We start from the raw sequence: 20,678 nt of genomic DNA, 5'->3' as shown, positions 1-20,678 counted from the left end.
TTAATGTTTTTTTGGGGTGTCTTTGTTCTTCCTTGTATAGGTTTGGTTTGTTAACATTTCCAATATTTTATCTTTATAATAGTCCTTGTCCATCATTACTATCGCCCCTCCCTTGTCCGCTTCTTTTAGGATGATTGAGTTGTCATTCTTCAGTGTTTGTAAGGCTTCCTTTTCTTCTTCACAAAGGTTTTGTTTGCATCTGTTGGTTTTTAGGGGAAATTTTGAAATCATGTCTATATACGCATCTAAATATTTGTCCCTTCCCTTGTAGGTAGGGGGGATTTATTTCTGATTATTGATTCATCATTTAAATCTTTATTGCTGAAGAATTCTATAAGTCGGATGTTGGTTGAAGTGTTCAATATCAGATTTCAGTTCAATGAGATTAGGGGTGGGTGTCGGGGTAAACTTGAAACCTTTTAATAGGAGGTTCATCTCATTCTTGTTGAGGTTCCTATTTGACAAATTTATGATCTCCGGGCCTACATGTTGGGTGTGTTTAATTAAATTTTGTATATTATTGGGTTCGTTGCATGGTTTTGGTATTTTTTCCCTAAAAAAGGAATTGTGTTAACACGTCTCCGTTTTCTGATCTCGACAGACATTCTGGTTTCCATGTAGGTGAGAGGATGGTTCATGTCTTTTATACGAATTCCGTTGATTATAAATTTTGTTTTCTTCCCATCTTCCATGCTTTTTTCGCCATTCAGGACATATGGGATTTTTGGACGTAAATCGTGGGTTCCTTGAGTTATCAAGGTGATTATTATCCCTATTATAGTACCTGTGTTGTCTGTATTTTATTTGTTTTTCTTCCCATGTATTCATCCATCTGGGGTACATGTTATTACGGATTGGTGGTTGTCTGTATGTTGCCTTTCATGTCTTTTTTCCTTTCCATTTATCCATCTATGGTGTTTGGACTTATGGGTTGATCATTGTCTTCTATATTTTATTTGTTGGTTATTTGCAGTGTTATGTATTCTAGAATATGGGTCTCTAGTCTCTACTTCAGGTGAGATGGAGGCCATTTCTGCATATGTTCTTGGGTAATTAGAGGGTCAATACCTCAGTTCGGTTCCGCTGGGGTTAGTGTCTATGTTTGTTTTCCATTTCCTCGTATTTCTTTGTAGTTGTGTTTTCGTTTTCATAATGGATTTGTCTCCATAGTTTTTTTCATAGTCAATGAACCATTCTTGTTGTTTTTCCAACATTTTTATGGATTTTTCTTCTTCCTGCTTTGTGTTTTCTTTCCGTAGTTTTTTCAGTTTTTCATGACATTAATTGTCGCTCTGCTCAGCAATTTCAGCAAATATAATTGCGTCAATATTTTTCACTTTTTCTTTGTGTCTTGTTTTTTTGCGATTGTAGAAAAGCGATTTGTTTCCAGTTGGCATAGAGCTAAATTCGCATGTATCCTTATCTCTTCCAGTGATTCATTCCTTATTTCTTTAATAAGAAATTTTCTGGGCAGGATTAGGCTTTCTTTACTTCGCCAATTCTGGTAGGTATTTGCTATACTGTTGCATCAAATGCTCTTCCAATATGGATGTTTCCTTTGATACAGGAGTTTCTTTCAGAGATGTGGTTTCAAGTGAGTTAGTTCTTACTACTTTCTTGTTGTTTGTCTCTGTTGTTGGAGCCACCTTCTGTATGGGTATCATTCACAGCTCTATCTATTTTCATGAAGCTTGCATCCAGTCTTGAAATAAGTAAATTTAACTTATTAGATATTTCTGTAAGAAGTTCTTCTGTATTTTTGGTGTTTCTCGGCTGCGAGTTTGATTGTGTTCCATTCATTCTGGTGTCTTGTACATCCAAGGGGATATGTGTAGAGTGTTAGATGTGATGTACAGAATTGAATATTGAGAAAAAAAAGTCGTCAGAATTTTGGGAAAAAAATCCTTTTATTTCTTCATTATTATTAGTGCTTTCATTCCTCTCCAGAACTTGTCAAAGACAATTTTGTGAATGTACAAACAACTTGTTCATTTATATAAAACAGATGTTCTTTGGGGGGTTTTGTTTAGAAGAGAACATTGTTTTTGTTTTTTTGGGTGAGGTTCCAAGACAATGGAAATGGATAGATAGAAATATAGGTAGGTAGATGGGCTGATGGATAGATGGACGGACGGTTGGTCTGACAGATAGACAGATGGTAGAGGGGAAAGAGAGACCATCCTTAAACCCATTCCAGTACAATGTTAAAGGAAAAAATAATTAAGTAAATGAATGGTAAATAGGAAGGTGGATACCCCTTCTCTCTCTCTCTTTCCCTCTACCCATCTGTCTATCTGTCTGACCAACCGTCCGTCCATCTATCCATCAGCCTATCTACCTACCTATATTTCTATCTATCCATCTCCATTGTCTTGGAACCTCACCCCAAAAAACAAAAACAATGTTTTCTTCTAAACAAAACCCCCCCAAAAACATGTTTTATATAAATGAACAAGTTGTTTGTACATTCACAAAATTGTCTTTGACAAGTTCTGGAGAGGAACAAAAGCACTAATAATAATGAAGAAATAAAAGGATTTTTTTCCCAAAATTCTGACGACTTTTTTTTCTCAATATTCAATTCTGTACTTCACATCTAACGTCGTCATCATCATCATCATCATCGTTTAACATCCGCTTTCCATGCTAGCATGGGTTGGACGATTTGACTGAGGACTGGTGAAACCAGATGGCTACACCAGGCTCCAATCTGATTACATATAAATATATATATATATATTCATAAACTTGCCTGCATGGTTCCTGCCTTCGATTGGCACTAATATTATTTACTAGTAATATTTTTATATATCTATCTTTCACTCTCTCTCTCTCTCTTTCTCTCTCTCTCTCTCTCTCTCTCTCTCTCTCTCTCTCTATATATATATATATATATATATATATATATATATATATTTATATATATATATATATATAGAGAGAGAGAGAGAGATACGTGAGTGTGTATATGTGTGTGTGTGTATAATATATATATATATATATATATATATATATATATATAGAGAGAGAGAGAGAGAGAGAGAGATACGTGAGTGTGTATATGTGTGTGTGTGTATAATATATATATATATATATATATATATGTATTTATGCACAGAGAGAGTAAATTGATAGTGGAAAATCTGCTTAGTCCTGAATATAGCCATCTGGCTCTGAAGCATTGTGTAACCTGTTCTCTGTACTGAACTGCTTTGGTGCATAGTGTTTTCTGCTGCCGACAAGGTCAGAATAATATACTTACATAGATACTTGATTCATAAATTATACCATGGCAATGTTATTATGAAAAATATAGAGGACATTGTCTAAGAGATTTAAGTGGAAACTTGTAATCATATAGATATGTACACACTTGACATGTTATGATCATATTTGACATGTAATGTATAAATTGTTTTCCCCTGTCATGTGCGTCCATGTGGATGTGGAAATAGAAGCCATAAGAAAATAATTTAGTTTTGTGTTGTGAAAACTAATGTAATCCATATGGATTATAAAGTAAATCCTTATTGATAACATATCCATTAGCCAAGTTACAAAGCTTAATGTGAAACTTGTTATATAGATTACAGATTAAAAGATTGTTGTGGGAGTAATTAATAAATGCCGATTCCCAAATTGCAGTCGTCATCATTTGTAAATGATTGCCACTTCTGATGTGGCTAACATCAGAACTATTTTATGTGTAACTCCAGAACAATAACTGATCTTTCGATGGTGACTTTTTTCATTGCTTCTAGGTTTTTGTAGGTGTTTAAAAGTTGTTCCCAAGAGGCACAAGCATGGCTGTGTGGTTAGAAAGCTGGTTTTGCAACACCATGGTTTCAGCTTCAGTCCCACTGCACAGCACCTTGGGCAAGTGTCTTCAACTGTAGCCCTGGTGGCTGAATTTGGAAGGCTGAAACTGTGTGGAAGTCTGTCTTTTGTCTGTGTGTATCCCCATCCAGTGGTTTATTTATCTGGTTGTTACGTAGCACTTTGACAATAGTGACTAATAAAATTAGTACCAGACTTTAAGAAAATAAGTCCTGGCATTGGTTTGTTTGACTGGAAACCCTTCAAGCTTTTACTCCTGCATGGCTACAGTCCAAGGACTAAAACAAGTAAAAGATAAAAGATAAAATGTCATAGATTCTCTAAAGCTATCATAAAGATGATGGACAAATGAACAACCATTTTGTTCTTGAGTTTGAATATCTCTTTTCAATAATTGCCCATTCAGTTTTACGAGATACAAAATGACTTCACAAGTGAAGAAAACTTCATAGCATGTACTATGTTTTTGCTAATTGTGTTTAGTGTTCATATAGTCTTAAACAGACACAAATACCCTCTTGCTCCTCCTACTGTTGATGTAGTGGAACAAACAGATGTGATAGTTGTAAGGAGAGACAACAATTACAAAATAAATATGGTTGGCCTTGTTGAAATTGTTTCAAAATCTTTTGACTCTGTTTTCTAAAACACATTTCTCAGCCCAAGAATTACAGCGTGATGTGCTGCTTGACTGGTCCCCCCTCTCTCTCTCTCTCTCTCTTCCTATATATATATGATGATGATGATGATGATCTTTTCTCCCGCCATGCCTCTGTCTACCCCTCCATCCTCTCTCTCTCTCTTTCGTAGTTTTTCCTTAAGGTCTTCAGGTTCGGGCTATATATAAATGAGAAACCCATTCTAAATTATCTCGCTGACATACTACGACGAAATCTCAAGATGCAGATAAGATAGAGATTTTTTATTTATTTACGGCCTCAAACATCTCATAATACCTCCGCGCTTTAGTTGCCCCCTATTATTTATCTTGTTTCTCTCCATGAAATTCAATTGAATTCAGTTGTTGTCTTAAATTCATGCTTATTCATTTTCTAAGCTTCCTAAATTCATGCTACGTTATATTCTAATCACCCAGAATTCATTGCTCTTTTAAAAATTACGATTTATGCATTGTTGTCTCTCAAATATTTAAAATCTACAATTAAGAGCCCTATCTACTCGCTGGCGGTAACCCGCCCTCCCACCCCCTCCACCGGAAGTTCATTCCTCTGTCATCCCTCTGTCATCCCACCCCCTCCACCGGAAGTTCATTCCTCTGTCATCCCACCCCCTCCACCGGAAGTTCATTCCTCTGTCATCCCACCCCCTCCACCGGAAGTTCATTCCTCTGTCATCCCACCCCCTCCACCGGAAGTTCATTCCTCTGTCATCCCACCCCCTCCACCGGAAGTTCATTCCTCTGTCATCCCACCCCCTCCACCGGAAGTTCATTCCTCTGTCATCCCACCCCCTCCACCGGAAGTTCATTCCTCTGTCATCCCACCCCCTCCACCGGAAGTTCATTCCTCTGTCATCCCACCCCCTCCACCGGAAGTTCATTCCTCTGTCATCCCACCCCCTCCACCGGAAGTTCATTCCTCTGTCATCCCACCCCCTCCACCGGAAGTTCATTCCTCTGTCATCCCACCCCCTCCACCGGAAGTTCATTCCTCTGTCATCCTGTCAACCTCGGCTGTCTCCCGGAACCCATCTAGTGGCCTTGGCCATCCTCTCCCCTACCTTTGGGTAGCGCATTAAGGTTGAGAAATGTTTGCAGGTTGTAGGTACTGTTTTGCTTATGAATTCTTCCAATTGCAAGTTTTCTTTTCAGGTACACGACACTGCTTTTCCCCTTCCCAGGCTACAGGCCCACACCCCCAACACCCATACTGTTAGGATTGGCACTCTCAACGTCGGCACGCTGAAAGGTAGATCTGGTGAAATTGTTGAGATGCTTGAACGGAGATGCGTAGATATGTGCTGCATCCAGGAAGTAAGATGGAGAGGAGGTTCTGCAAGGTTCCTCACAGGCAAAGAACACAGGTACAAGATTTTCTGGGCAGGGAACACTGACGGGGTCGGGGGCGTAGGAATACTTCTAGCGGAGAAATGGGTGGATAAGGTAATCGAGGTCGTTAGAGTAAGTGACAGAGTACTTAAGATCAGACTAGTGCTTCATCATAGATTAGCTACTGTCATCTCAGCCTATGCACCTCAACCTGGGCTACCAGATGGTCTGAAAGACCAATTCTATGACACCCTCTTGCAAACTACCTCGTCGACGAGTGACAGGGACCTTCTCCTTGTGGCTGGAGACTTCAACGGTCATGTCGGACGTCGTGCTGGGGGCTTCCATGGCATACATGGAGGCTATGGCTTCGGTTCCCGCAACGAGGAGGGAACCAGACTGCTGGAGTTCTGTGATGCAACCAATCTTATGGTCTGCAATACCAACTTCAGGAAACCTGCCAGTCACCTAGTCACCTACCGCTCCGGCAGACACTCTAGCCAAATCGACTACATCCTCGCCAGAAATAGGGAAAGAGGGCGGCTTATAAATGCCAAAACCTACCCTGGCGAAGAATGTACCCCACAACATAGATTAGTAGTTAGCGACTTTGGGATCAAGGCAAAATGGGTGCCCAGAATTAGACAGGCTTGGAGAAGAAGGGTGTGGAAGCTTAAAGACCCTGCAAACGGACAGAGACTTAGAGACAAGTTACTTGAAGCATTTAACGAAATAGAAGGGGATATAGCATCATACAACGTGGAAGACAATTGGAGATTTCTGCGGGACAACCTGTTGAAAGCCACCGACCAGATTTGTGGGTGGTGTAAGGTCCCCTCCCAACCCAGAGTAACGTGGTGGTGGAACAAGGAGGTAGACAGGGCTATTAGACAAAAGAAACAGGCTTGGAAGGACTGGAAGAACGGTGGTAGCAGGGAATTGTACCAATGTGCCAGAAGGGAGGCTAGGCGACAGGTTTATTTAGCCAGAGGGGAAGCAGATAAGGAAAGATTTGCCAATGTTCTGCGCCGTGAGGACCAAAGACTCGAGGTATTTCGTGTTGCAAGACAGTGTAGGAGAGAGAATAGTGATGTTGTAGGAGAGAAATGTGTTCGCATGGATGATGGTACGCTTGCATTAAATGAGGATGCAAAGAAAGAGGTCTGGAGATGCCACTACGATAGATTGCTTAATAAAGAGAATGAATGGGAGAAAGAGAGCCTGCCTTATGTCGACCCAATAGAGGGACCAGCTATCCGAGTTGATAGTACCAGGGTAGATAAAGCAATTAAGAGTATGAAGACCGGGAAAGCCCCCGGCCCATCAGGAATCACTGCAGAGATGCTCAAAATATCTGGCAGTGTTGGCTATAGCCTAGTCACCCGTATTACGAACCAGGTGATACACGAAGGAGTCATACCCTATGACTGGTGTAGCAGCATCATAGTCAACTGCTACAAAGGTAAAGGGGACGCTTTAGATACAAATAATTACAGAGGCATCAAGCTGTTAGATCAGGTTATGAAAGTTACAGAGAGGGTCATAGCCCAACTAATTAGGGAGCGAATCAATTTAGATGAGATGCAGTTTGGGTTCGTGCCAGGTAAAAGCACTACTGATGCCTTATTTCTAGTGAGACAGTTGCAGGAGAAATACCTAGCTAAGGATAAACCTCTGTACCTGGCTTTCGTTGACATGGAGAAAGCCTTTGACAGGGTCCCCCGATCCCTTATCTGGTGGTCAATGAGGAAACTTGGGATAGAAGAATGGTTAGTGAGAGCTGTGCGAGCCATGTACAGAGATGCTGCCAGTAAGGTGAGGGTTGGAAATGAGTACAGCAATGAATTCCGGGTAGAGGTAGGGGTCCACCAAGGTTCCGTCCTCAGCCCCCTATTATTTACCATAGTCCTCCAGGCAATCACAGAGGAGTTCAAGACAGGTTGCCCCTGGGAGCTCCTCTATGCTGATGACCTTGCCCTAATTGCGGAGTCACTATCAGAACTAGAGGAGAAGTTTCAGGTGTGGAAGCAAGGTCTAGAATTGAAGGGCCTTAGAGTCAACCTAGCTAAAACCAAAATCCTAATAAGTAGGAAGGTAGATAAAACACAAACCCCTTCAGGTAGATGGCCCTGCTCAGTATGTAGAAAAGGAGTAGGTAGTAACTCTATAAGATGTACCCGGTGCAAGCTATGGACACATAAGAGGTGCAGCAACATCAAAGGCAGGTTAACTAGCAAGTTAGTTTTTGTTTGTGGCAGATGCTCAGGTGCAATAAAGACTGCAAACAAACAGGAAACAACTTCTATCTCATTCCAGGGTGAAAAACTAGAGGTAGTCGATAGCTTCCGCTATCTGGGCGACCAAGTTAGTAGTGGGGGTGGGTGCGCTGAAAGTGTAGCTGCTAGAATAAGAATAGCCTGGGCAAAGTTTAGAGAGCTCTTACCCCTGCTGGCGACAAAGGGACTCTCACTCAGAGTAAAAGGCAGACTGTATGACGCATGCGTACGAACAACCATGCTACATGGCAGTGAAACATGGGCTGTAACTGCTGAGGACATACGTAAGCTCGCAAGGAATGAAGCCAGTATGCTCCGTTGGATGTGTAATGTCAATGTGAATACCCGTCAGAGTGTAAGTATCCTGAGAGAAAAGCTGAACATTAGAAGCATCAGTTGTGGCGTGCAAGAGAGACGATTGCGCTGGTATGGACATGTGGTGAGAATGGAGGAGGATAGCTGCGTGAAAAAGTGCCACACCCTAACAGTTGAGGGAACCCGTGGAAGAGGTAGGCCCAGGAAGACCTGGGTTGAGGTGGTGAGGCAAGACCTTCGTACATTGGGCCTCACCGAGGCGATGACTACGGACCGAGACCTTTGGAAATGGGCTGTGCGTGAGAAGACCCGGCAAGCCAAGTAAGATCGTTGCCAGTGCCCCTGGACTGGTTCTTGTGCGGGTGGCACATGAGATGCACCATTTTGAGCGTGGCCGTTGCCAGTACCGCCTGACTGGCTCCTGTAGGATTTTCGAGCGAGATCGTTGCCAGTGCCCCTGGACTGGCTTGTGCGGGTGGCACATAAAAGACACCATTTCGAGCGTGGCCGTTTTCGTGCGGGTGACACGTAAAAGCACCCACTACACTCTCTGAGTGGTTGGCGTTAGGAAGGGCATCCAGCTGTAGAAACTCTGCCAAATCAGACTGGAGCCTGGTGTTGCCATCCGGTTTCACCAGTCCTCAGTCAAATCGTCCAACCCATGCTAGCATGGAAAGCGGACGTTAAACGATGATGATGATGATGATGACATCTGTGAACAGCTAATCATTTGTGTCCATTGGTTATCAATATGATTTTAAAATCGCTCAAAGCTGTGACAATACCATCTACTCTTTACAAAAATCAAACTCATCACATATAAACCACACAAATTGCTTTGCTGTATTTAACATTATTCAGGAACCTATGAAGAAAGAAATAAAAGCAAGCCTTAACCATCAAATGGTACCTCCACAAATTCCTCTGCGAAATACTGGATTCTTCAATCCCTCTTGGCCTTTGAGGTTTAAATATCTGTGGGCGAGAGCTTTCAGAGGAGAGTCAGTCAGTTCCTACAGAAGTACTGGTATTATCTCTAAGTTTAAACTGCATCATTCTGAATAGGTTACACATTATAATTTGAAGTTCCTCATCACCAGCCTGAAAAACGAAATCATGGTGCAATTTGCTAGGGATGTGTTGCAATACTGAGAATTTTGTGACTCAAAAGTTTCTCCGGTTGGTATGGAGGCCAGAATAGGGTAGAAGTAGAGGGCAACTGAATCTGTTGTGATGGCTAAGGTGCAGAGTACTGGTGGTGGGTGTAATATCTCATGGAAGGGTTGCAGTAGAACACATCAGTATGACTGGGAGCCAAGAAAAGATGAATCATTGATCTCGAAATGTCAACTGAGGAGGATCAAGTCAGCAAGATTGTTGGAATACAACAGGAGGGAGCCTAGTTAAATCAGCATAAACAGTCTAAATACAAAGACTCGTTGACTTAGCTTTCGAAAGTGGAGCCTCCATTGAATTAAATTCTTGACTCAGTTAGTCTCTGACTTGCTACTATAGTCATCCAGCTTCTGCTGGGCAAAGGTGGGCATTAGTTGTGCCTTGTTTCTGTGGACAGAGACTCCTGAGCACAGCTCAATGGTTGTCCAAAAACCCTCAGTAAGGCTTTTTAATGCGTTGAAGGTTATAGTAGACGTCATCTGCACAAATACCGCAATCTCAACCAAGACGACCATCACTATTGTCAAGGCATCCTTGTGAAGCTGACATCAGCTAGTAGGTCCACCTCCTCTGGTTATAATTCTGATCTTGGAAGAATCCAAATAGGTGGTTCCAGTTTCATTAGAACTCTCCATTGCCTGGAAGGATTGTACAGAGAAGGCCAACAAGAGAGCAAAAATATACTGAAGTGGTGGAATTATATTGAAATAATGGAAAGATGCTGAGGGTTCACAAACGAGTGACTCTACAGAGCAATAAACACTGAAAATGCAATAAACACTCGCTCAGGTGGAACAGGGTTATTCCCCTTACATCAGTTCTAGCTGTGGTGTTATTAAAGGAGTTGGGGCAAGCCTTTACATATTATTATTATTATTATTATTATTATTATTATTATTATTATTATTATTATTATTATTATTATTATTATTAACTGGGCCTGAAGGAAGGGATAGTGTATGGCATTTAATAGAGGTTTATTTATTGATGTTGTGCAAATTCATGCCATTGGCCATAGTCAGTTATTTCTCTTAGTTTATGTTTGTTGTTTACACTTATATTATGTACACACATACATGCACCATGCACATAAATTAAACATTTTATTTAATCTTTATTCACAGCTGAAACAAAGGCAAAATGCAACCATTTACCTGACATGTGGAAAAACCCATGTTATAATTTCGTAACGGAATATGATGAGGAAACTAGTACATTGAATGCCAAAGGTAACATATTAGCAAGTAAGTAACACTTCTATAATCTTCCATCTTCCTCACACACACACACACGCATGCATCAAATGTTGCTTGAGATCAATCTACTGTCCATGCAATTACCCCTGCTCCGTATCTAAGTAGTAAAACTGCCCAGGTGTTGATAGTTTCAATCTTATTCCTTCCGTTTAATTTTGACTTAAAGACCAGTCTCAGTCTGTGCAAGTACTCCACTTAAAATTTTTGTTATTTCTTTCTCCATCAATTTATCCATTTCCAAAATCCCCAAGTACTTATAGCCAGTCTCTTCTATCTCCATTTATTTCTCTGTAGAATCTCTTCTGATCTACTCTGAATGACCTATTCTGGTGGTAACCCTTCATTCTTTGGTCGTATCCTACCATCTTTGCTTTCTTTGCAATGAGGCACTGTTTCAGTTCATCCATTACCACTTTCTTTCAATATTATACTTCCTTTTCAGCGCCCTGTATTTTTGTTCGCTTTTAAGCTCCCCTTTTTCTTTTCGGTCTAACACAGAGATTTCCTTTGAGAGCATATCTAACCCTGCCTGGTTTCTTCTTTTCCACTATGGATCTTTTCTTTTGTCACTCTCATTATATTTCTTTTTCTTGACATCAACATCCACATTTTCTGCTACAACAATACTTGCTGCCTTGATCAAATTATTTGTTTCTCTGATGTTGTTTGTTCTGATGTATTTCAGAATTTCATTGACATTTTTCGTTTCCTGGTTCAGTTTCCATCGACCAACCTTTTTAAGGTTGCAAATAATGTCGCTGTCATTCTCCTGTAGTCTTGTCTTTATTCTGTCGTAGATTGCCTTTTGTTCATCTGTTGTTGTTGTTGTTATTATTATTATTATTTTGCTTCTTCTCATTCTTCTACCCCTCCTTCCTCCATAATGTTAAGTAAATGACAGACAGAAGAGTTAGGAAGAAATAATCCCATTTAAGATAATTTTAAATCAAAAAGAAGGAAAGAAAAAATGTCCTCCATTATACCACAATTTATTTAAAAAATAAAATATTTACTGAAGAAATAAATAAGAATCATTGGCATTAAAACCTTTTATGATTGCTTTCTAAATATAGCTAACAATGTCTCAATTCGCAATAGAAGATCAATGAAATGGTGTGGCATAATCCTTCACTGTGTGCAGAGCAGCTGCCAAAGTTTGTATACATTACCCAAACACTGAAGAATGAGAAGAGTGGTTAAACCAGTTTGAGAATTGCATCAAATCAAATATTGTCAAGAATTGAAAAAAAAGGGAGTAAGATGGAAAAGAATCTTTAGAAATATAAAAAAAAGAAAAAGAAAATGAAGGAAACAATAAAGAAAGAAAGAATATCTTGGTTGCTTAACCCTGGGGTCAACTCTAATTGAGCCCTAATGTTATCAAATGCATTAGACATGTGACCATCTCTGTCTTTCTAAGGATATATAGGATTATAGTATTCTAATCTGTTCTTATGACAATCTGACTGAATCATTACTGTCAGACAAAATGCATTTTTTCTGACTTTACATTCTGAGTTCAAATGTTGCCAAGATCAACTTTGCCTTTCCATTCTTTTAAGGTTAATAAAATAAATACTAATCAAGCACTGGGGGGGGGGGGGGATGTCAATGTAAGTGTCTTACTCATTCTCTCAAAATTGCTGGTTTTGTGCCAAAATTCAATCCCTTTATCATTGATTAAAGGCAGCAAGCTGGTAGAATGGTCAGCACACCAGAGAAAACTCTTGGCAGCATTTCTTCCAGTTTTACATTCTAAATTCAAATTCTGCTAAGATTAATTTATTTCTTCATCCTTTCATGGTTAGTACCAGTGGCAATCAACTGGTCCTATTCCCCCAATATTTCAGGCTTTGTGCCTAAGGGAGAAAGAGTTGTAGTTATTATCATTGTTATTTACTTTTAGTTTAGCATGTTTGTTGCATCACCTGCCGAGACACACCCAGCAAGCAAAGGTTAAGAGATGCTGAACTATAGCTGAAAGCTTGGGGAGGAAAAGTGGTAAAGGCAGTAGAGAAATAGCTTCATATAATACAACACAAATCTTTAAATTGATAAGGTTTTTCTAAGGATATCAGCAGTACTTGTTAGCACAATTTTTTAGATTTCTTTGAGACATGGTTCTCCTGGGATCTTATCTAGATCTTTCTGACATTCCTTTTTTTAATCATACCTAGGGCACCCACAATAACAGGAACAGTTCCCGCTTTAAGATGCCACATCTTTTGTATTTCAATTTCCAGGTCCTTATAGTTATTAAGTTTGTCAAATTCTTTTACAGGTATATTTTTATCAGTGGAAACACTTACATCCATTAGTCTACAAGTATTTTCTTTCGTGTCTTTAATAGTTATGTCTGGTATTATTATTATTATTATTATTATTAATTTTATTCTTAATATTTAAGACGTCGCACAGTATCCAATTGTGATGTTGATTGAAGATATCGTGTCTGCCAAGGGTTTGTACTGTTTGTCAAGTCCCACCAAGGACCTCAGATTGACAATACTTTACGCAATATGCGTGCAGTTCCAAGTAATGCTGGTTTTTGCAATACATCTAGATTGTAGGGTATTTCTAAAGTTTCCAGATGTTTCTTTGGCTTGGGTGGTATTGAACCCTATTCTCTGATGACAACAAGGACAACCTTTATGTTTACCACGTCTTGGCAATCTCAATTCTCAAGTCTCCATACTTATCAACTTTTTCCTTTTCTTTCATGATATATTGATCTCCTGGCACTGCCACATCGATTATTAGGCACTCTTGTTTGTCCCTCCTAAAGGTTACTAAATCTGGCCTTCGGTGCTCTAATACCTTGTCTGTCTGGAAGTCAAAGTCCTAGACGTATTATTATTATCATCATCATCATCATCATCATCATCATGGTGAGGTGGCAGAATCATTAGCACGCTGGGTGAAATGCTTAACTGTATTTTGCCTGCCACTACGTCCTGAGTTCAAATTCTGCCAAGGTCAACATTGCCTTTCATCCTTTCGGGGTTGATAAAATAAGTACCAGTTATGCATTGGGGTCAATGTAATTGACTTAATCCCCTCCCTCAAGCTGCCTTTGTGGAAAAATTTGGAAGTTATTATTATTATTATTATTATTAAAGTTCATTGGAGCTTTGGACAAAATGTTTTGTATTATTTATTCTAACTCTTTATGTTCCGAGTTTGAATCCTGCTGAAGTGAACTTTGTCTTTCATTCTTCTGGCGTCAATAAAGTAAAGTACCAACCAGTGAAGTACTGGGGTTGATGTTATTGATTTGCCTCCTCCCTCAAAATTGCTGGGTTTATGCCAAAATTAGAAAGAATTATCTAATCTGTCCTTCCCTATTTAAGATGGCTGGATGTATTTTGAGGGAGATGTTGCTGCTATTTCTGATTGGTCAGATGACTATGTAAGGGGCTCAGAGGCTTTAGTTGATGTTGTTTAATTCCAAATCATTCCCAGCTGAGTGGGACCTATGATCCAAGGGATTCTGGCCATGACCACCCTGTCATTTTCCTTTGCATAGAAAACTTGGCTATATTATCTAACATGTTTTTTTTCTTAAACAGTAGAATGTAAGTTAAGGGAATTTGGTTGTTATTTGTAGGAGATAGAGCAACTGCACACAGCAGTGGTTCCCCAATTTTTCATTACTAAGGATTCCTTTCATCTAAATTAATTTTTCTCATGGAACCCACAGCTTTTAAAAGATCCTTCTACTCAACACATTTTTGGATCCCTTTCTTTGCAAACCTCTGGTACATTCCTTGTGGACCCACAGTGCTTTCATTGCACTTCTTCCTTTGTAGACCACACTGTCTTCATCACAAACCCCCAAATTATTTGTCGACCCCAGCACTTTCTTCACAAACCCTCAAATGCTGAATTCATAACCTCCAGTATTTTCTTCACTAATTTCCAATGCTTTCTTTGTAGACCCTAATACTTTCCTCATAAATCCCTAATGCTTTCTTTGCATCCCCCAGTACATTCTTTGTGAACCCCTAATGCTTTCATGACAGAGTCCCAAGTACTTTCTTTTTGCAATCCCTGTACTTTCTTTGTAGATCCTCAGTGCTGTCTCTATGAAACACAGTACTTTCCTCACAAATTCCTAATGCTTTCTCTTTGGATCCTCATTACTTTTTTTTTGTAAACCCCCTGTATTTGGCATGTGGGCTCACAGGCGTCTGTGGACCCCTAAGTTTGCATCTGATGATTTTGAGGTTCCATGGTTCTCCTCATAGATGTGAATGTGAAACAAGGATGACATGAAACTTCTATGAGGACCTCATTATTTTTTATAAGCAACCTTGTTTCTGTCTTCCTTGAACTGGGTGTGAGGGTTGTGTATGAGTTGGGGTGGAGTAGGGAAGAGCTGTGTAAATTAAACAATGAGAAAAAGGGGTCAGTGGGTGTTAGGGGCTGGGTGACAACAACATTTGTACATTACTAAATAAAGAGCAGTCATTGTACAAACACATACAGAAAGATAAATTTACACAATGCTTTTACGCACACACACACACACACACACACACACACACACACACACACACACATGTACCTGTACATATAATCTGTGTACATATATATGTATATGTATATATATACATATACATTCAATATACACAGCCACGTGCATGCACATACATACAAATATACACACCCATACACACAGACATCTATATGTGTACTCAGTTAATTTGCTTGTTTAGCTTTCTCTTATGAGATATAATTCTTGGGCTTAATTGGCCATTTGCATCATTTTCACTTAATTGCTTATTTTAATTGCCCACAGACGAGTGAGTTATGTATTATATTGACTAGAGGAGGTTTGAAAAGAAACTGAGAGTAATACTACTACTACTACCATTGCTACTATTACTGCTTTAACTACTACGACTATGACTACCATCATCACCACTGCTATTGCTGAGGGTGATAATGATGATGATGATCTCTTTATTTGCCACAGGGACAGAGTGTCAAATAAGGGGACAACACAAAGGTTAAGTAAATTGTGGTGAGGGTGTGGTCCATAAAATCAGATGACGAGGTAAATAAATGAATGACAAAGAAAGAAAGATATGCAAACTATTGATGATGTAGTCCTCCTCCTGATATAAGAAGACATTCAATAGGGGCCAGTCCAAGAATTCTCACAAATCCAACCAACTCTGGCCACCAAAGCCAGTGGTTTTCTTAACCGGTTGTTCTTTGATCTATAGGTGCATGCAGGAAGAAAGAACCAAAAGATAATAATCCCTTTCTTTGCTCTAGGCACAAGGCTTGGAATTTGAGGGATTCGGCTTTTTGATTATGTTGATTCCAATGCTCAACTGGTAACTTATTTTATTGACCCCAAAAGGATGGAAGGTAAAGTTGATCTCAGTGGAATTTGACCCCAAAATATAAAGACAGATGAAATGCTGCTAAGCACTTTGTCTGGTTGGCTAATGATTCTACCAATTCATCACTTGTATCTATAGCAACAACTAACAACATACAAGCTACCTTAGTTGCTGTCCAATTAGAGAAGAGAACAACAGACCAGACAGTGGTGGGGCAATATGAAACCAGTATAGTCTAATGGTTAACATACCAGTGTGGTGGTACATATACTAGATCAACAAAATGAGGAACACATAAGAATAATAGTGTACCACCACGAAATGACCCATCAAGTGAAGTGTTTTGAACAAATATTATCATTGTATCATAGTAAATGTATATACACTGTCAATAGACTAGTTACTGCAGTATTTATTCTGGCTGCAGTAACTGGCCGATTGACAATGTGTATACTTTAAGTGTGATACATAGTTGACTATCTTAGTTTAATTGTATACTAGATTATTACATACTGTTGTAGTAATACCAGTGTTCTTGTCTTGGTTGTTATGGTTACAATATTTTTGTCATTGTACCCTCTGGTCTTTTTCAGATGCTTGTTTTATTTATTTTTTTCACGCACATTGTACTCTAGACTACATTATCCAGTGTATACTTCTATTAAAAACAACACCTGTGATTTGAGGAAGAATTAATTACTATTTCTATCTAGTCAGACAACCATGTAGAGGTTCCCTTGGTGGCTCATAGTTTTGTTATCAGGTGTTTTGACTTCAAGGCTCTCACCTGTAGTGAGTGCTTTCACCTGTTCACTTTTTATGTTACACAGGTGTATTTTTTCCCCTGGCTCTCTTATCCTCTCTCTTTTCCTTCTGTCTTTCTCCTCTTCTGTACCCTTTTCTTTGTAAACCCAATGACAGGCTACATCCAAAAGATCATACTTTGACCCTTAACTTTTTCCTTTCAGCATAAAAACTAATAATATTCAATGTGGATGTCTCTTGGGCTTTTGGTGATTTTTGCATTCGTGTTTTGTTATTCATATGCCCCCGTGTGTTGTGTGTTGTGTGTGTGTGTGTGTGTGTGTGTGTGTGTGTGTGGTCATCATCATTTAACGTCTGTTGTCCATGCTGGCATGGGTTGAACAATTTGACTAGAACTGGCAAGCTGTATCAGGCTCCAGTCTGATTTGGCGTGGTTTCTATAGTTGGATGCCCTTCCTATATATATATATATATATATATAATATAAATAATATGTATATGTACACACACACACACACACACACACACACATATATATATATATATATATATATATATATATATATATTCATATATAGGTACAAGATGTCACAAACCATAAACAAGATGAAATACGAAAACAAAAGAGCTGAATACATAAACAACAAAAGAAACAAATGGAAACATTACTATAATTTGAACAAGAATGAATTTAACAGAGGAAAAGAACAAGCCTACCGTTGAAAGTTTAAAAGTCTGTGAGTGAGTTGCCATGACTGACTAAAGAATGTTTTCTATGATGGCGGTGGTGGTGGTTCACTGCTACCATCATCATCATCATCATCATCATCATAGAAGACATTCTTCAGCCAGCTGTGGTCACTCACTCACAGACTTTTAAACTTTGAACAGTAAGCTTGTTTTTTTCCTTCATCAGATTCATTCTGTTTATAATATAACAATGTATTTGTATACATATATATATATATCTAAAGCTGGTTCTAGCTAGCTCATCGTGATCTTCTTTGAAAAGAACCATGCTGGGTTTTAATTCGTTGCCTATATCCCTCTATGTCCCACCTTGCTCCTGTTCTTCCTATAACCCCTCTTACCTACTCCTTAAACAGACCACCTAAACAACTTGTGTGACTGGCTGTTTGGTGTAAGGGTTTCCCATTTGGCAACAGCTCAAAAATAAAAATATAACAAGAGCACCCAGAGAGCACAAACCTCCGCTAAAGCAACACCAACGTCCTCTCATTGGTCAGCTGGCGATGAGTTTTGAAATAAGAATATCTGAAATAAACTTGACTGCTCTCACAAATGAGAATACTAAAAATGAACCTGACTGCTCTCACAAATTAAGTAAAAAAATAGGAAAAATAATCCAGAATCCTCGTCCAGTACCAGATCGATTCCAAAATCTAATCAATTCAGGCCAATCACGAGTCCAGATGTCCCTTAAAGTTTCATCCAAATCCATCCAGTGGTTCTTGAGACCTTTTGTCATGGACTAACAAACAAACAAACAAGACTGGAAACAATACCTCTACCTTCGCTAAAGCGGAGATTATAACAACACTAGTAATAAGCAACAGCAACTCCCACACTTACAGCTGTTTCTGCTATTATAAGATGCAGTGGACTCTTAGTTCATCTGCATCTTATAGTAGAAATGTCTGTAAGGTAATGAAGTTCATAACCCAACCATTGTTTTTCTTGTTTCATCTCTTTTTATTATTACTGCTCTAGACTCATCAAACATTTTGTTCAGAAGCATTGTATATTGAGTTCTACACCAGGATATTCTTTTGAAGTGGTGTACAGATTTTATAGATTAAGAAAAAGGAGGTAATTAGGACTTTGGATAATCATTTATTTAGTGTCTTCATCTCTTTTTTAAGAAGTTCATCATGAGAGATTTATTTGTGAAAATTCATGCGTTTTATTTATATATATGTGTGTGTGTGTGTTTGATTTTTTTTTATCTGTCGGACCAAGCTTCCAAAAATTCACCACATAGTTACACACACATACATTCACACACACCTATGCACACACATGTATACACACACACCTATGCACACACATGTATACACACACACATAGACTCCAAATAACAAAGAACATCCACTTCCCAATTCAACTCTAGATTTTTTTTCAATTAACTCACATATTTATGAAAGACATGAATTTTCTGGAAATGAATCACTCCTGATGAACCCTTTGAAAGAAATGAAAGCACTAAATAAATAATTATCCCAAATCCTGACTACTTCGTTTTTCTTTATATATATATATATTATTATTATTATTATTATTATTATTATTATTATTATTATTATTATTATTATTATTGTTGTAAACATAAGTGATAGATTTTGTTTCTCTTTTCCAGAAATGCAGACATCTGCAGCATCGTGTTTGATTGTTAGCACGATAGATTTAATGACAGCTTCAGCTCTTGGAATTATTGCTGTTTTCAAGAAGCAAGTTGCATTAGTAATGGTAACTGGAACTCTATATATGATGGCTGGTAAGAACAAATACTTGTGTCTTTATTTATTTTTCTTTGTAAATTAGAAAGAAAAGGTAATGGAAGAGAAAGGATGGGGGTCTTTGACTGTGACAGACTGCCCTTCCAGTCGAGGTGAGAATGCTAAAATTAATCATTTCCTAGTCTGTTGTGGAAAGAAAAAATTGTGGAGAGAGCTGAAAGACTGGTTTGAATGGTTGCTATAGAATGAATTCTAGTGAAAGCACCTAGAGACCAGGTTTGTGGTCTGCTGTTGTGGCTCCTGGCTTAGAAGATATCAAACTAAGAAATTGAACAGATCAGAATTTGAATGGCAACGTTGTAATCTAGGAAGTTTATGCCTTTTATCATGAATCTTTTGCTTTGCTTCAAGACACACACGTAAGCACATATCCATGAACATATGAATATATATATATATACACAATGTGCAAGATACATCTCCTGGATGAGTTGAGATGCATTCTTAGACTAGGAAGATAAAGTATTTTGGGATAATTTAACATTAGAGACCCTTTTCTAAGAGACTTAGCCAAGGTTTATCAGGCTCCAGCTTTCATCCCTGCAACCCCTGTCAACTTATCAGCCCTTTTAATTCTGTTTCACATGGTAGCTATCTCTTAGTTTTTGCTTACAGATTGAATGGCCACCTTTGTTTTTTTTTTTTTTTTTTTTTTTTTTTTAAGTCATTCTAAAATGCCTTGAATGCTCAAATGGTTGATGTTTTTGCAAAGTGAATTCCCAGCAAAGAATTTCTCACTCACTTCTGTTAGGTTAAGATGCATTTTTCAGTCTCTGTTCTGGCATTTCTATCCTAGTCTGTACATTTCTTACTCATTAATTTCTTCAAAATGCTTTTTTTCCAGACTTCTGTAAATTCCAGCACAACCAGTTGTTTTAGTATCCCAGAACTAATGATCATGTCTGTTTGGACTGATCTTGGTGCAGTGTGCTGTGCAAATATCAGCTGCTTGCCTAAATCAACATGTAGTTGCCTGTTAAAAGGCTCTGCAGAAGGATTCTCTCTTCATTTTTGCTTCATCACCTGTGCTACTACCAATTACCTCCCTCATCCATGCTTCCTCCAGCTTTTATTCACAATTAATTACACCTCCATCCATATTCGTCACTCACTGCATTCACTTCTAACCTCACCTGCCTCTCTCCTTCCACACT

The 20,678-nt window shown here is 38.7% G+C and overlaps 1 protein-coding gene across 1 annotated transcript in view; it reads left to right on the top strand.

Annotated features, from left to right (window-relative positions):
• Window positions 1-20,672, top strand: part of LOC106884260 (uncharacterized) — a 69,862-nt gene extending 49,190 nt beyond the window's left edge. Inside the window, exons 2-3 of the mRNA XM_089351766.1 lie at window positions 10,737-10,856; window positions 19,365-20,672. Coding sequence (XP_089207892.1) covers window positions 10,737-10,856; window positions 19,365-19,549 — 305 coding nt within the window. The 3' untranslated portion in view covers window positions 19,550-20,672. The remainder of the gene's footprint in view (window positions 1-10,736; window positions 10,857-19,364) is intronic.
• Window positions 20,673-20,678: the final 6 nt, after the last annotated feature.

Source organism: Octopus bimaculoides, chromosome 4, assembly GCF_046866305.1.
Source record: "Octopus bimaculoides isolate indiv1 chromosome 4, ASM4686630v1, whole genome shotgun sequence".
Lineage (NCBI taxonomy): Eukaryota > Metazoa > Mollusca > Cephalopoda > Octopoda > Octopodidae > Octopus > Octopus bimaculoides.
The sequence above is the reverse complement of the archived record's forward strand: the minus strand, read 5'-3'. Positions and strand labels throughout refer to the sequence as shown.